The sequence below is a fragment of the Macaca fascicularis genome, chromosome 4 (assembly GCF_037993035.2).
Source record: "Macaca fascicularis isolate 582-1 chromosome 4, T2T-MFA8v1.1".
NCBI lineage: Eukaryota > Metazoa > Chordata > Mammalia > Primates > Cercopithecidae > Macaca > Macaca fascicularis.
This window is the reverse complement of record NC_088378.1, coordinates 31,989,821-32,008,290: the sequence shown is the minus strand read 5'-3', so window position 1 is coordinate 32,008,290 and position 18,470 is coordinate 31,989,821. Positions and strand designations below refer to the sequence as shown.

The 18,470-nt window shown below is 35.0% G+C and overlaps 1 protein-coding gene across 24 annotated transcripts in view; it reads left to right on the top strand.

Moving 5' to 3' along the window:
- The window catches only part of PTPRK (protein tyrosine phosphatase receptor type K), a 565,022-nt gene that overhangs the window by 502,290 nt on the left and 44,262 nt on the right, over positions 1–18,470 (top strand). For 16 of the 24 annotated variants that reach the window (XM_005551790.5, XM_005551789.5, XM_005551785.5 and 13 more), the window contains exon 14: positions 17,845–17,983. In XM_005551790.5, the coding sequence (XP_005551847.1) occupies positions 17,845–17,983 (139 nt within the window). The remainder of the gene's footprint in view (positions 1–17,844; positions 17,984–18,470) is intronic. The other 8 variants (XM_005551791.5, XM_074037021.1, XM_074037018.1 and 5 more) reach the window with 1 other exon arrangement.

Genomic DNA, 18,470 nt, shown 5'->3' with positions numbered 1-18,470 from the left:
CTACAGGCTGTGTCACACACCTCCCTCAGCATCTAGCACAACAAGTGGATTTAGTAATATTTATTAAATGGATTAAGAAATACAGAGTGAGTAAAATAGGACTCTGATTGGGAGTGTTGGGTCAACCACAATTTCGGTGTGATATATTCTACATATCACAGTGAGAAGGAAAATGATATAAAATGAATAATAGCCTCCTTAAAGTACTATACAAAAAGAATGCTTCTTATATATTTTCAAGATGATGTAATCTTGTCAAATATATAATATGTTACATGCTAGTACTTTCTTAATCCCTAATAGCAATACCAGTAATTGTATATTAAGTTCCTGCTATATGCCAAATACTTCTAGGTACTTTAAATGTGTATTCAGTAAACTTCAGAGCAAGCCTAGAGAGCAGAATTTAGTTATTTCACTGTAAAGATGAGAAAAGTGGGTCTCAAAAGAAGCAGATAACTTCTCCCAGATCACACAGTACTTTTTCTTGGTACCTGGAGTGATTTTCATCCCTCTTTCAAATGCAACCCTTTGGCCATTAGGAAGTAGCTATCACAACTGTATTTTTTTTTTAACTTAATGTAAGGGAAAGACCACTTTACACATATACAAATAGGAGAAAAGTAATGTTTGAACCAAGTTGCCAGGCCTTCTGCAGCTAGTGTTTACATGAGTGAGTAGAGAATTGTAAGAAGTTCTGGTAGCAGTAAAAACAAATAACAAACAACGGAACATGAAGAGAAGATGTTGTCTACCAACAACTGTCAAATATGGCAGATGATCATCTTTGTCTTATTTTGTTCAGTGCCCCTCACTATCATCACTTAGGCCTCTCTCTCTCTTACCATTCAGATCTCTTGGAATTCTCTTAATTTTTAAAACCTATACCTTGAAAAATTCTGTTTAAAAATACATTGGAAAGCATATGGATTTTAGTAGGCTGAATAATGGCTACTGGAAGATACCATGTCCTAATCCCAATAAGCTGTAAATGTTACCTTTTAAGGAAAAGTGGTCTTTGCAAATGTGATTAAGTAAAGGATCTTGACGAGGTAGATTATACTGGATTAACAGTGTGGGCCCTAAATCCAGTTCCATGTATCCTTACAAGAGCAAAGCAGAGGAAGATTTGACACACAGAGGAGGAGAAATCAGTGTGACCACGGAGGCAGAGACTGGAGTCATGTAACCCCAAGTCAAGGAATGCCAGCAGCACTGGTAACTGGAAAAGGCAAGGAATGAGTTCTCTTCTAGAGTCTGAGCAGCAAGAGTAACCCTACTGACACCTTGATTTTGCCCCAGTGATACTGCTTTGGGCGCCTCTAGTTCCCAGAACTGTAAGAGAATAAATGTGTGTGGTTTTTAGCCATCAAGTCGTGGCAGTTTTCTGCAGTGGCCATGAGAAACTAATACAGACATAGAAAATTATTTTATGACTTTTTCTCTTACATGCAGTTGTTTAGTCAGCATTTGATCTTATTAGAGCTAGATAGAACCAGGGTTTTCTAATCTACAAACCATTGATTTTCATCTTGATTTAAATGTGTTTACTTATTCCTCCTCTATAAGGTAGGACAATTTTGCAAAAGACGTATAAGAATGTGTTGTCTCCTTTCAGGTTCAGCCTAAAAAATCTTGATATAACAAAAGTTAGAGAAAACAATCTGTCTGAACCAGAGACTTTAGAATATGAATTCATACAAACTAATGAAGGAATACAAAACTCGGCCTCATAGGGAGAAAGTAGAGTGTCTTATGCAAATCTTTGTTGTCAGCCGCATTCCAACATGCAGAATGCAAAAGCCATGTTTCAGTTTGTTGAGGATTTGGAAATAGCTTGAGATAATCTTAATTTAAAAGGACTGGCAAATTCTTTCAGCTTTGTAGAATTTATTCCACATATGTCAAAGACACACTTCTTGTACTGCAAATTAAACTAGTAGTGTGTGATCTTAGTTGAAAAGGTAAACATTACAATTTACATTCTATTCTCTCATATTCATTCTTTTGGCACATGTTAATAAATTGCAAAACTGTATTGCTGATCCTGAAAAATCTAATGATAAATTCTAGGAATTATCAGTGATTAAAATATAGGCCTAGTTTGTTTTTGTTGTTGTTGTTGTTGTTGTTGTTGTTTTTGAGATGGAATCTTGGTTTGTTGCCCAGGCTGGTGTGCAGTGGCACGATGTCGGCTCACTGCAACCTCCGCCTCCTGCGAGATTGCAATTCTTCTGTCTCAGCCTCCCAAGTAGCTGGGATTATGGGTGCCTGCCACCATGCCCAGCTAATTTTTTGTATTTTTAGTAGAAATGGGGGTTGGCCAGTCTGGTCTTGAACTTCTGACCTCAAGTGATCTGCCCATCTCAGCCTCTCAAAGTACTGGGATTACAAGCATAAGCCACTGCGCCTGGCCATAGGTCTGGTTTTGTACTCTAAGAAAATGTCAAATTACTAATTTTCATGCTTAGTGCTAAATTTACATTTATCTTAAATGTAAAAATGTAATAGACAACCAGTAATTTTTTATTTTCCTTAAAAATGGTCCTGGTAAATAAGATAATTGATTCGTAAGATCATGGTTTGTTGATGCCATTGCAACATAATCTTATATTGAGAACATCATCTGTTACAGTGCAAGTAGTTGTGGCCATGTGCTTAGAATAGACTTAGTTATTAAAGTACATTGTGATATGATAGAATAAGATTTCTCCAGATGTTTACAAAGCTCTTACAAGGAATTATTTTAGTCTGTTTCTAAATTATTTTAGTGTGTTCATCTGGATTGAAATGTTATGTGCTTAAAGGATTGAGTTACTGTGATGACTTGGAATATTTAAGTAGCTTTGAATTGTGCGGGTATGTTAAATACCTGTTTGGGAAAGAAAAATAGTATGAGTGAACAGAGATTAAAATTTGTGAATTATCTGATTGCCCTAGAGATGTCTCTCTTTGAGTTAAAAATAAGAGATTGGCTGGGTGTGGTGACTGACGCCTGTAATCCCAGCACTTGGGGAGGCCAAGGCAGGCGGATTGCTTGAACCCAGGAGTTCAAGACCAACCTGGACAACATGGAGAAACCTCATCTCTACCAAAAAAAAAAAAAAAAAAAAAAGAAAGAAAAAAGAAAAATAAAGAAAAGAAAAGAAAGAGAAAGAGAAAGAAAACATAAGCCAGGCATAGCGGAATGTCCCTATGGTCCCAGCTACTCCATCGGCTGAGCTGGGAGGATCGCTTGAGCCCAGGAGGGTGAGGCTGCACTGAGCCAAGATAATTCCACTGAACTCTAACCCGGGAGACAGAGTGAGACCCTGTCTCAAAAAAATAAAATAAAATAAGGGATCGAATAATCCTGTTTTAAAATAGGCTAGGTGAGAAATGATTGTTTGTTTTTTTGTTTTAATCATATTGTTTAAAAGAATACTTCCCAGTAGAGTTTTATTGGGAAATCATACCAAAATAAGGAACATGCTGGGGGCAAATTAAGTGGTGAAGAGAATCTGAACATTAAGAAGAAAAACCAGGCAACACCAGCTCCAGGGCAAAAGGAGAGTTAAAAAAATTAGGAGGGGCTGACACTGCCAATGTAGCATCCAGAGAGGTTTGATGAAGAAAATTTGACTTTAGGGAGTTGTGAATTGAAGGTCAGAAGTGAGTTATGCGTAGAACAGGATTTTACATCAAAAAAACAGAGGAGTGGTATCTAGAGTACCGCATCTCGTTTAGGCCACCCAAATTCCCAACAGACTGGTGACCACTGATCTCAGATAGAGGTGCTTTGCCTTCTTTCCATTCCTAAATTTTAACACGAATATGGCTAGGCACCCATTTTGCTCTTGCCCAGAACTGGGTCTTTTCACTCAGCTGTGCCGAATGAGCAGAAACTTTTATTATTTCTGAGGCATGTTGCCTAGAAGACTAATCTTTATGCTTGCAAATCTGAAGGAATTATTATCTTGCAAAAAACTAATAAGAAAAACAGAGTAAGGTCTGTCATTTCACCTGATTCTTGTAACTTCAGCTTGAAGTTTCTAATTTCAAGAAAATTAGAAATCACTCTTCAGCTAAGATTTGGGGAAAACTGTTAATAGTCACATGTGATGTTATTAACAATTTATTGGATAGCTTTATGGATCCTGTTTCTCAAATTATACTTGGTTTTACAGATTTTAGCCTTTGGTTTGACTCTTCTTTTGCCCCATTTTTCTTGGCTGCTCCAGCTCCACTGCTGAGTTCACTACAGGTCAAAGAAGTGTTCAATATTTTTAAATCAGAAAATGCGGTGAGGATGGGATTTTGTAATTTAGGTTTTTAATCTCTGTATCTGAGCATTTTGGTTCATGCAGTGATCCCAAGTAGCTGAGGTGAGCCAGGCTGCAGTATCTTAACCTACTAAGTATGTGTAAACTTGATAGAGAACACAATTTTCCTTTAAATATCTTAGCTCTCTAGTCTCCCAAATTGTGAAAACATATTGGGGGCAGACTGTAAAAGAAATATGTTCATAAAATATAAATTCAGTGATATCCATGGAAAGAGCAAATTCAGAGTGAGGCAGATGGAAGAGGAATAACTCGGATCATCCAGGTGGGTTAGGTGTTCCAGGAAATACCGAGGAGCCCCAGGCAGCTGTGTGCTCTGGCAATACTGGAGGACAGTGCCTCAGTGATCTCTTCAAAATCAATGAAGATTTTTCCTTTACTCCGTAAGCTAGGGGTCATTGACAGTAGTTGGATTCATTTGGAGTGAGGTGCATAGAAACTGGCTTTTAGGAATTCAAAACTCTACGTGGAATATGTGAACCACTTGGATTCAGTGCATTTGAAAATAATCGAAAAAGTAAATACACTAAAAGTCAAAGAAAAATGAAGTCACTTGCTTAAAGGTTGCTGAGTATTAGATTTTAAGAGAAGAAATGTAGGGGAATAAAAGTTTTCATGGCAAAAAGACAAAACAAGCACCACTCTGTCCCCCCACCTTCCAGCCCCGCTACCAACACACACAGTGTTTTATGAAGTGGTCGCAGGAGAATCTGAAGCAGCCATAAAAAAGAAAGGAGGATGAGAGATCCAACTGTGCCACTAACAGGCACTTAATTTCTTCTGAGAACTAATTTATACCAACTACTCTAGCTTTTGAAATAGCAGGCAAAAGCCAATTTGCATTTACGTTGTAAAACTCTGTTTTCCAAACAGTGGCGTACAGAATGTTGGTGGTCCAATCTCTAATGTAAGCGAGGGATTTGGGGATTAAATATTTTCTGAATTCTTACTCTTTGCTAGAGAGTCAAGATAGGTGCTGGTATGTACCCTCCGAGAGGAAATAAATGGAAAACACAAAGGAAACAAACCTTTATAAGCTTTCTTCAACATGATCTCATATAATCCTTAGAATATATATGAAAGAATATTACTACTCCATTTTATAGACAAAGAAACTGATATTCAAGTTATGTAAGTTCCCCAAGTCTATACATTGGTGAATGGTGACTTCAGAAAGCCTTGCTCCTTCTAAAACTCCAGCCTACCTCTATTAGGCTGTGATTTAGAGTTCAAATGAGAAATACAGCCAACAAGTGCATAGAAATTCCAAAGACCCTTGGGGGATTGAGGGCTGGAAAAGGCTTTGTGGAAGAGATGAAACTTTCTTATTAAAAGGGTCCAATTTAGACAAGGGGAAGATGTTGCGTATAAAAAGGTTGATTATCTAGAATTGGACAACCTACAGCCCATTGAAGTATTTTGGATGTAAGCGTTTGTTAGATACTTTGAGAATTAGAAATTGTGAAATGTAGTTATTAGATAATTTTAGACAACCAAGAATCATTTAAAAATAAGGCTCCCATCTTTTCATTCACTCAAGGCCAAAAAACATTTTAGGATTAAAAACCAATCTCAAACTCTAAAATATTTATTAATAATTTAGACTTTATACTAAATTATCTTGGAAAAGCTAGAGCTCAACTAAAATCATTTTTTTAAATCTGGTTCATCTGTTTAATATTAAGGCAGTCTCTAATTTAGTAAATAAACACCTCTGAAAATTGCAGTGCAACCTCTATTAATGTGATTTAAACCATGTTGTATGTTTTCCTGAGATATGCCAGATTAATGAATTATCGAAGGCTTGGTGGAAAATGACCTGCTCAAAATGAAAATGGAATTCATAACTAAAAGCATCCCAAAAAACAGCTAGTCTTAACCCTTCATTTTGTAAATAAGATCAGTGGGAATAGGTTAAAAAGTAGACCATCTTTGCTATTTTAGATCACATCACATTCTTATAATTTGAGCACTAGTAAAGGTTTTATTTGCTTTCTATTTCTTTCTCTAATATTCAAATGTGATTTTGTTCCTGTTTGTACTTTGAATGGCATGTTTGGATGACTGGCCCAGATCTGGCATTCTGAGTTTGTGCCAACAAAAATGTCAAGTGCATTTGCCTTTTAATTACATACAGTGCCTGGATTTTAATATTTTAGATTTTTCCCTGAAGAAGAGACTTTTCTGGTCCTGTAGTTTGTGGAAGGGAAAAAATATCACTGACATTATTATGAAGCTTTTTCCCCTAACATCTCCATATATCCACATTTATCATTTCAGAACAATTTCACTTTGGGTCAGGTTTAGTTGTTCCGTAGCCTACTTTCCTATAAACGCTATGTTTAGATATATAATTCCGCACTGTTTGAACTTTTTTCTCTTAATTCCCATTAATGTTCAGCTCAGCTTGTTTTACTCTTAATAGGCCATTACTACTTGGATGTCACACATGTAATAATCAGTATGTAGAGGTGTAGTTTCTTGTGATTTACACTCCTTTCCTTCCTTTACGTTTGGCATAAATGTGAACCAGCTCATTATTTTCCAGGGTATTTCTTTTTTACTTCCCCAAATAAAATTTTATTTTCATCCTATTGTTATTCTCTGACTTTTGTTATTTCAGGTGGACAAAAAATTCTTATTTGTCAATTAAACAACTCCATAATCACTGAACTCCCTTTAGCACCTACTACATAGACAAGGCACTTAAAGCATTTTTGCTTTTGAGATGATACAGTTCCTCAACTTAGTAAAAAAAAACCACACACACACCACCTACCTCCATGTCTTCTTCAGAAAGGTCTTCTCTCAGCTCCAAATCTAACACAGTCACCAAGGCACTCTACCTTATCCTTCTATTTTAATCCTCAGTATAGAACTCCTCACTATCAGGTGATCCTTGTTTACTTGTCTGTCATTTACTAGACAACACAGACATGTAAACTGCACAAGAGTGGAAATATTCTCTGTTTTGTTCAGCAATGATTCTTTAAACCCTAGAAGTGTGCCAGGCACATGCCAGGGACACCAAATAATTTATTTAATTAACGAAAGGAAGGTAACAAAAAAAGTAAATGTTTTCTTTGTGGGTTTAAGATGGGGCACGGAACATTTATTTTTTTTTTTTCTTTTTGCTTCTAAGGCTTCCTCTTAGAACCCTCCCAGATTCCATTCATTCGTCTATCCATTTAAGTCTGCTTTTATTTCTCCCCAAAAGGATTTGATGTGACTGACTGCCAATTTATGTGTATTTATATCTCCCCAACTTTTCCTGTCTTTTTCTTAGGTAGTAGTTGAGGTTGACACCTCTATTGTATCCTCTACTTCACCTCCGTGTTTTGAAAAGGCAATGTTAAAAATTACTCCTAATATAGGTAGCTAATCACATTTCTCCCAAGTGAAAGTGCCAGATGGGAGTCAGGAAGCATGGGCTGTATTTTTAATTGTGTCAGAAGTTAATGCTAGAATTATGAAAAAACCACTTCCCTCTCCTGAGTTTGTCTTTCTTTATTTGAAAACCACAGTTGGACTTTTTTGTTGAATGATTCTAAGAAATGTCTTAGGATGTCAACAAATCAGATACAAATTCATCCCCCTATGGAGGAGCCTTATCTGTGCCTCTTCTGTAATACTAGTAGCCATGGTATGTATTGCAGTATTCTGCTAATAAGTACAGTCATTTGAGTAATTACCATGTTCTTCTAGTTTATACAATCTCTAAAGTAAGAACACTTGTTCATCTTTCTGGTTTTTTAGCCTAGTACAGTGTTTTATAACCATCAGATATTCAACAAATACCTACTAAATGATAAATAATAACAGATTCTTGTCTCCATATTTTTAGAAAGTACACTTCCCTCCATCTAATGCTGCTTCTGTGATGCTATAATACTTATGGTGCAGAAATCCAGATTTAGAAAGAGAACTTTATCCGAATCTGTTTATACATTCCCTAATACTTACTGAGACTTCATAAAGTACCAAATATTGTCCTTAGCACTTTACATGTTTCAGTACATTTAATCTTTGAGTCAATCTAGAAGGTAGACTCAATCTCCATTTTACCAATAAGAAAAGTGAGGAGCAGTGGTTAACTTACCTAAGGTCAACTTGTGACAAAGCTGGAATTCAAACTCTGATTGATGGTTTTGTTTTATCAAAAAAAAATTTAAGGCCACCTGATGAGAATGTTCACTATTCGTGTTTTTCCAGAGATGATTGAAGCTCTTTACCAATTGATGCTATGAAGAGCAGAATTTTTCTCTTAAAGAATGCTGTAGATTTTATAAGTTAGTTCAGTTAACCCTAGCATTAATGTATTTGTTTCAAAAAAATTTTTAAACTTTAAACAGTATATTATAGTTGATAGATGCTCTTATATAAGTAACATACCTTGACAAATTATGAGCATTTTTCATATTTTACCTACTCATTGGACAAATATATATTAAAAGTTAACAATATATTGGTAATTATGTAAAAATCATTAGCCATAAAGACATGAATGAGATTATATCTTTGCCCTCGATTTGCTCCAGACTTAGTGTGAGTTGTAGACTTGCTGAGAAATACTTGCAATACAATTTTTATTTGGGTTATGGGAAAATAATTGACTGGTGTTTAGAGGTGAGAGGGTAGTTAAGGGAAAGGTGTTAGGAAAACTAAAGAACATAAAAGCCCATGATCCGTCTTCCCATTTTGGAAGTCTGGCAAATTAAGTTCTCAGAGGACCTCTGCAGAACAGTCCTACCCTGGATAGGACACATCTTTGGATACATTACTGGACTTACAGTGGCTGGTGGAGATATCTCAGGACCCACTATTCTGCTCTCTCCCTCCCTCTCTCTCTCTCTCTCTATATATATATAGAGAAATATATTTTATATATATATATATATATATATATATATATATATATATGCGCGCCAACCTCATTTAAATTATATCTGACCACTTTGTATTCTCAGCCTTCTTGATTTTTGTCACTTGAGCAGTAGTATATATATATATATATATATATATATAGAGAGAGAGAGAGAGAGAGAGAGAGAGAGAGAGAGAAGGAGAGAGAGAGAGCTGAAAACAGTGAGCAACAGGCAGAAAGAGAGGTTGGTAATCCCTGAAGGGGGATGCTAAAACTATATTGCCCTTGAGACTTTTATCTTCAGACTGGTAGTAAGAGTGTTGCCCAGCCTGGGACTCCCATATGGAGCTGGCAGAGTTGGTCTGAGGTATGGGACACCTCATGGCTACTGGTAGGAGATGTAAATTATCTTTGAGATGAAAGCATGATCAATTTAGGCCTGCAGGGTTCCCACAGACTAACATAAAGCAATTAACTCACAATCAAAGGTCACCAAGCATTCTTGAAAGTAACTCACTGTGAGAGTTAGCAGAAACAACAGATGTAAATCCTCAAAAAAACTGCAGGTATTGAGATTGTCAAATACAAATAGCCTTGTACAAAACCTCTAAAGAAATAAAGTGCAAATCATAAAGATTAACAAGGTGCTACCAGGAATAACTAAACACAGAACTGTTTAACAAGAACCAAATGGAACTTGTAGGAAGGGAAAGCATAATTGTTCAAATTTAAAAATAACTCTTTGGATAGACTTAATAGCAGATTGGGCAAAATGAAGAGATAATTTATTAGCTAGAGTTTAAATCTGAAGAAGTTACCCAGAACAAAACAGAAAAAAGGGCTAAGATGCTCAAGAAGAAGAGAACTAGGCCTGGGGATATCTCCATCATATATACAATATATTACAGAACTATAGTAATTGAAATCATGTACTTCAGCACAGAATAGTTTATTTCCTCTAAGAATATAATGGAAAATCCAGAAAGTGACTCATGTACTTATGTAATTTTGATATAGGACAGAAGTGGCTGTGTAGATCATTGGATCAATTCAAAAGTTATGCACAGGTAACTGGATATGTATGTAAGGAGGGAGGAGGACCTGAAACAGCTTTCTACTATACATCTTGGACTCTTTTAAAACTTTCAAATAAAAAAGAGGATTTTTTAAAAACTCAGGTTTGAAGGGGACTTCTTAAAGAGTAGACCCTAACCATAAAAAAGATTGATATATTTGACTTCATTAAAATTAATAACTGTTATTCATACCATAAGTAAAGTGGGAAGAAAAGCAACTGATGGCTTTCAGGACACATTACCCCAAAATATGGCATCTTAGCATACTGAATATTTTAACCTGAAAAAAATTTGAAAAAGTGACAGAAACAGGAAGATCTCTCTGACCTTCCCTTGAAACAGATCATAAGACCCTCATATGAGAAGTGTCCTCCTTATAACTACAGGAAAAAAAAAAAAAAAAAGCACCCTTCTTTCCAAAGATAAGGGACACAGAGAAGAATCTGAACAAACAGGCCTTGCTAAGTTTTCTGCGGTTTACTGTACTAGCTCATACTCTTTACCCTGTCATCGTCCTTTATAACGTCAGCCTTCATCAAACCTACTAGAAAAACACTCGGGTTTAACTGTTGCATTAGTTCTTCATTTCCTTATGAAGTCTACCATGTCTTGTAAAACTTATATTAATAAATTTGTATTTTTCTCTTCTTAATCTGTCTTTTGTAATAGAGGTCCTAGCCATGAACTCTTAACATCTTGAAAGGAAAAGATGGTTTTCATCCCTTATGCCGTCTGATAGGAGAAGATATTTGTAATACAAATTTCAGTCAAAGCTATATACTGAACATTTCAGAGAAAAAAACAGGTAGAGATATTTCAAGTATCTCAAAAAGTCATTTTAGTAGTAATCAAATATGTATTACATATCATTTTCTACTGCTCAAGTAGAAAATCAAGAAGGCTGAGAATACAAAGTGGTAAGATATAATTTAATATAATTTAAATGGGGTTGGCCTACATTACTGTGGTAAGATATAACTTAAATGGGGTTGGCATACAATGCTGGTAGGTATATAAATTGGTAACAGTTTGGTGTATTATCTTGTAAAGTTTAATATTTACAATCTTTGTTTCATCAAAATGAGCTGGATACAACCCAAGGACCATAGTTTGCCAACTCCTAAAATGGAGTAAACAGTATTTGAGAAATGGTGGAAGGATTTTAATGATAAGAGTATATGAATGGAAGTGTCTCAGAAGACGAGGTTGAAAATGTTGATTGGAGCCTGCTTGTGAAAGGCCTTATGTGTCATAACTTTTGCCTTTTCCTCTTGAATGTAAAGCAATGTAGTCATTTCTTCACATTTACATTTTAGAAAACTCATCCAACTAGCAATATATAGGACAAATCTGAGGTAGTCAACATGGGAAGCAGGAGGACTAGTGAAAAAACAAGATTGGGTCCTGAAGGCAGTCGAAGGTGAGGTGGAGAATTCAGAACCAGTTTCAGAGAGAACTAAGGAGATAGAATCAACTGCATTTAAGAAGTAAGACAGTACACTAATGCTGTATTTTACCTAATTGAATGAATTTAATGGGAAACTTCATGAAAAATTAATATGCACATTAAAATATTTCTTCTTCATTACTATGAAACAATAATATTTTACATGTTTTTTACCATTATATACATTCCTAAAACATACTTATTTTATTGCTTTCTTAAAACATATTTCTGTCACTTCAGAATTTTATATAGCATTTTGAGCTGTGTTTTTAAAACCAAAACTAATTTAGAGACTCTTAAGACTAGAAGATGCCTTTAGCAGTGTAAAATTAATTTCCAATATCTTCAATATTAATCTGTAATTTTATTTCTTAGTTGTTTAAAGTCTTCATAGACTTTTGCACTATTTTCCACATCGGAAATATTTGGGTCGCATCCATATCATTATTAAAGGAGAATAAATTATTTTCCAATTTACTGTTAAAGCACATGGCATTTAGCTGCTCTCTTTTCTCACCAATAAAATCTCTGGTAGACCCTGTTTTAGTCAGTGATCTAATACTGGGCAAGTTTCATAAGATCACATGCGATGAGGAAGCCAGATTACTTAAAAGGATCATTGAGTTAAATAATACATACTTCAAGACGCCCATAAGGTTTAGGCTTCCACTGTGGCAGCCTGTGATATAAATAACACGTACTTTACACAACCTGTCATTGTATATTTATATAATAGGGAGCAAGGATTTTTTTAAAAGCTGTTTTTCGATAATTTCATTTTTCCTATTCATAGTTTTTCATTTCTATATAATAGACCCAAAGAACTGACATCTAGGTTATCTCTACCTAGAGCAGCAGCATCTACTCCTATTTCTACTATCCCATGTGTTTTAGTTTACAGAAACCTTTCACACCATTATGTTACTTGATATTCCTAAAAGCTACACAAGATGGGTAATGTTACTAATTTTATTTTATCGATGAAGGCATTCACTCTAAAAGATTCTCACTTGCTCATTGTCACACAACAGATAAGAGAATGAGATAAGAATCAAAACAGGGTCTTGCTGATCCAATCCCTTGTGCTTTCGGTGACACTGGACTTTTCTTGCACATTGGTTTGGCCATAGGTGGTGACAGGTGGTGGAAACGGTTAGCTCTATAAAGGAATGTAACAAAGGGCCTTGAAATTTCCAGAGACAACTCAAAAATGTTTGTGTCAAGTTCACCTTATGTTAATATCCACAACAGTAAGAGATTTGTCTGATCAGAGACATCCTTGTGTTTTTTAAGGAGATAACTGATTTTCTATATGCCAATACAACCTACCTTAGGCAGGCTTACTGGCATTCTTTCATTTATTCAACTAATATTTTCTGTTGTATTGCTCCTTTTTAGGTCCTACTAGAAATTCAATGGTGAGAAAAATAAATGTGGTTTCCGCTTTCATGGGCTTTACCTTAACAGCAATGGGAAGCTATTGGAGGGCTCTAATCAGTGCAGTGATATGATACAGTTGAAATCCTAGAAAATACTTGTGCTACAATGTGGGTTTTGAGGTGGAATAGGCAAACAGTATATTCAGAGATTAAACATAGGTGGCTGCTGTGTGATCTGGCTGAGAGATGATACTGATCTGAGTGAAGGTAGTAGCAGTGGGGATGGGAAAAGTGAAGATAAATATTATTTAGGAAGTAGTAATTTTGTAACTAATTGTGTAAGAAAGTGACTGTGCATTCCAGTTTGCCCAAGATAATTCCAGTTTTTGTTTTCCTTCAAAAACATCCCAATTTGAATGATAAATGTTAATCCTAGAGATAAGCAAAGTGGAGGATTCAAGAATGATGCATACATTTCTGGCTTGAAGAACTGTATGAATAGTTTTGCCATTTACTGAAAGTGGATACACTTGAAAAAGAACTGGCATGAGATAAGATTATGAGTTCAGGTTGGACATGGTGTGCTTAAGGTGACTGTCATACATTGACCTGAAGACATATTAATCACATGACTCCTTGGGTCAGGAATTTGGGTTGCAACTTTCAGTCAGAGATACATCGATTAGAGAGTGATCAGGTATCAGGATGGTAACTAAAGAGATGAAAATGGATAAGATCACCAAGCCAAAAAGTATGGAACACAGTGTCAAGAGGCATAGGTCCCTGAGGAACTCAAAGGGGCACCTATTTTTAAGGGATGAGCAAACAAAAATCTGGAGGGGAGAGACCAGAGTCCAAGAAAACTAGGAGGTACCCAAGTTCATGGAAGTCCCAGAAAAAGGGTATTGCAAGAAAGAGGGAGTAGACAGGAATGTCACATGCTATTAAGAGGTCACATAAAATAAGAATAGAAAAGTACACATTGAATTCAGAAACTAGCAAGTCATTAGAAACATTGGTTGTGGTGGTTTGGTGTGGATGGGGACATAGCCTGCTGGTAGGATTTTAAAGAATGATTGGGACATGAGTGGGAACAGTTTCTCAGATCTATAACTGAGAAAGGAAGAAAGCGCTAATGAAATACCAGGAGTATTTGCAGAATTTGAGTGACAATAATATATCCGAAGACACCATAAGATTACTTAATACATTGTACTTAGAGGCTTCTATCTCTAATGTCCATTATGAAAGTAGAAGAATGAATTTGTCTAATCACAGCTATTAAAATAGTTATAATTTTTAAGGTAAATTTGTGTGACTTTAAAGCTTTTTAAGTACTGGGAGCAAGGACACAATTGATGAAGTCACTTTAGCTATTTTTGCCCCCCAAAATGCATTCTAGAAATTTGTTCAATGAAAATAAAATTGTGCCTTAGTTTTTTTTCTCACTATACGAAGAATTATGCTGCTCTTGGCTTCTGAACCCTGGGGATTCCTTATATGTTCTGTGATAGATTAAAAAAAGGTAAAGATTTATGGTCAAGGAAAACGTGAAAAAGGTTCTCCACATTGTCTTTGTGTATGTGCATAAGTTACAAACAGAAATCAGGGGCCCCACCACTATTAATAGCTTTTTGCTCTCTTTGAAGAAAATGGAAAATGCTCACTTAGGGGCTACTGGTTGTATTTCCTTTAATGAATCTTCTAAGCTTGAATGATTTTAAATAGGATATTTATGTTCCCCGATTATAGCAGGCCAAGAACTTTAAAAGATACATGTGATTAAAATATCCAAACTAATAAATCTATACAGACATATTTAGTGAAAACTACTGTTCATGGTAGTAATAGTAATGATAATAATAAATGCCACCGCTAAAGACTTTGAGGAGAACTCACAATTAAGGAAAACAACCACCAAATCACATGTACTTGGAGAATTTGATTAGACTTCTATACTTCAGTTTAATAATTATGTTGAAGATTAGTGAACAACTCTTGGCACAAGAATTGTCATCATGACAGACAGGCAGCCTTACCCAACTCAAATAAATAACTTAATGGGCTTTTTTTCCTTCATTAACCACATGGTAAATGTGAATTGAAGTCCAGTCTTTAACAAAGACATATAGACTATGACTTTAAAGTAATATCTCTGATTTGCATAATAGATTATGAAAGTCTCAATGCTTTGTACTCTTGGTACACTTGCAAGCGTTTTAGTATCTATCTATGCTAAAAAAGTTACTTCCAGATTTGGCTTTTTATTTCTGGAAATATGTTTACATGAATTCATTAACCTATCTGTATTACTTGTAAGACCTTAAAAATTTCTTCATCCCCTAACTTTGAAATTGTTTGACCCATCACCCTCATGTCAGTTGTGTTATTTTATTACTAAATCTAGGTAGTAGTATTAAAGCTACTGCTCTTACTTCATGATGATAGTTTATATTTGCACCTACATAATTATATATATTATATTTGTACCCATATACATTACCTGCTTCTGGTGGGGAAGAAGCATCTCTGAAGATTTTTGTAAAATGTAGCATATGCCACTCATAGTATAATATATTTAGAAAATTATACCATAATAGCACGTATTTTATTTTAACTGTTATGAAAAATGCTGACCTCATTAAGCAAGAACTGCTCTTCCAGAGAATTTTCAGAAACATTTGATTCTATAACTCAGATATGTCAGAAAATCACTAAGGGATCATTATCATTAGCCCCTGAAAGCCAAGTGTCTCACAGAACCTGAAGAAAGTAGTCTTTGATTAGTGAATAATGATGATTTGTTGCATGGACTAAGACTTTTTTTCTAGTGATTTCTACATCAAACATTCTGTTTCTCTTCCTATTTGAAGTAGTATCTCTGCCAAACCAATGTAATTTAAGAGTTACAAGCAATGACTATGTTCCTTTTAGGTTTTTTCATTCAACTTTGTAACATATTCCACCTGTTTTCAATAGCTACATATATAGAGATATAGATATATGTATTTATTTCTAAAGTTGCCCTGGAATGGAAAAGATCTCTAACATATTTACTACATGTTTTGGTAAACTGAACCATAAAATAATTTGAAAGCCTTGAGGTACCTCTGTTCATAATTATGAGGTTAGAAATTCCCTACAGCCAGAATATATGGAAAGTGTCAAGTCAGAAAGGGAATCTTCCTTAGTTTCCCAAAATATACCAGCCAAAGGCTTGCTTTTTCAGCTTGAGAATAATAGTTACCAAATCTAGTCTATGGAGAAGTTTTCATGCAATTGAAATAAGATAAATTACGACAGTTATAGTGAATTGTTTTACAAAGTTAACGGTTTGTAACTATGTCTTTCTCACCGGTTTAGCTTTAAATTACCATTTTATATAACAATATTTACATTAGATCTATTTATTCTGTCAGATTTCTTACTTTGAGAAATTAATAGTTAACCTCAACAGTCTCCTTTTGGCAGAATCTGTGGCTGGTGGGAAAAGTGGAGCAGATACTTGGATGTATAGAACTATGGGTTGGGGGAGTGTAGAGAAGCCAAGAGGAGAAGGTAAAGAAGAAAGGATCAGAATGTAGACAAATGGTTCATTTTTAAGAGCTAGTTAACAAATTGTCCATTGGAAAGATACGAGGTTAGGTTTAGAGATTTCTTTGTGTGTCTGTTCATGTGGACACCATCTCTTGACTCCAAGTGTAAGGCGCTGTGCTGGGTGCTTCAAGGCAGTTTCCCAAATGTGTCTAATCCTGCGAATCACCTGGACTCTTGTTACACCAATTTTTAGCAGTAGGAGCCATGGATCTGGAAACATTGAGAAATTGTGTGTTAAAAGACAGAAGATATATTAGATTTTTTCTTTGCTCTTGAGCAATTTATAAACTATCCTTATCTTTCTAAGCCTCAGTTCCTTTATCGATAAAGTGTAGGTAGTAATACTTTCCTTGTCAATTTTCAAGATAAATGAGGTAAAAGGAAAATGTCCTCAGAGAGTTACCGGGGCTTGTAAAGGAGTTAAAGTTTATAATTTTAATTGATTGTGTGTATGATGAGTAGTCAGATGGTTTTGAGGAAGAAAGGAAGTTAGGGCATACAAAGAAGTTTTTAAAAATAATCATCTTCTCCAAGTTGTTTCCCAAGTTTATTATCTGGGTTTTATTTAATAAAATAATTTGAAATATTCCTTGATGTGTCTGTTTTTCTTTTCCTATTCTTCTCTTGTGCCAACTCAACTATTCATCTCAAATTATATATATTAAATCATAAACTCATGCTTCTAGCAGTTATACTAGACATTTATTAAACCTAACCCTTCTGTCCCAGACAAGTGTCATTAATACTGCCTTAAAGCACCAAGCATACCACCAGGCATTTGAGTCAAGAAGCATTTGCTGAATTGACTGATAAACCTCTAAATCTGACCCCATTTCTTTCCAATGTACTAGTTGCTAGAAAACCTTATGTTCTGACTTTCAAGGACACTTGGGGAAAACTAGTTCATCATTCTCTTTGATATTTATTTTGGAGGTTTGTTTTATTTTTTGTATTAACAAAACCTCTTGTCAGAAAGATTTCCTTACCTCGACCCTAAATCTCCTATTGTATTTTAGCATGCTTCTGTATTTACATTGTGAAATTATTTTTATTAATATACAGTAAACAAGTTGTGTTTATTGGGGGTGATTACTGGGAATAATTCTTTTTCTGTGATTGTTAGCTTCTTTCAGTAACTGATTTTTTTTTATTCATTTAGCAGCAGCAACAGAAGAACCAGAAGTGATCCCAGATCCCGCCAAGCAGACAGACAGAGTGGTGAAAATAGCAGGAATTAGTGCTGGAATTTTGGTGTTCATCCTCCTTCTCCTAGTTGTCATATTAATTGTAAAAAAGAGGTAAGGCCTAATATTGTCCGGTCTTGCTCACTTGCCATTTATGTCACTGGTTTTAAAAACCTGTTTTTTTCAAGATCCTTTAAATTAGAACAAACAACAAGAAGAAACTTTTAATTTTAACAATGTTGTCAGCACCTGAGTCTATTGGACATGCTGTCTAATAAATTCTTATTTGGTTATTTGCAATTTAATTCTGGATATAAAACATACGCTTTTTGTTAAGTTGATCTAGAAATTAATATCTGAATTTAAATTTCTCAAATGCAAAGGTACTTGAGATAATTTATCTTGTATTTGAAGTGTTATTAACAATGGCAAAATATGGATTTATTGTGATACTTGGGCTGTGGTCTAGGAATTATTTTGTGCTCTTTTAATGTATTTTTCTACATCTTGGCTACAAATAAGATATGAGAAGAATATAAACATTATTTAGTAAAATTGTACATTAAATATTCATTGACTAAAAATTTTAGCCTTTTAAAAT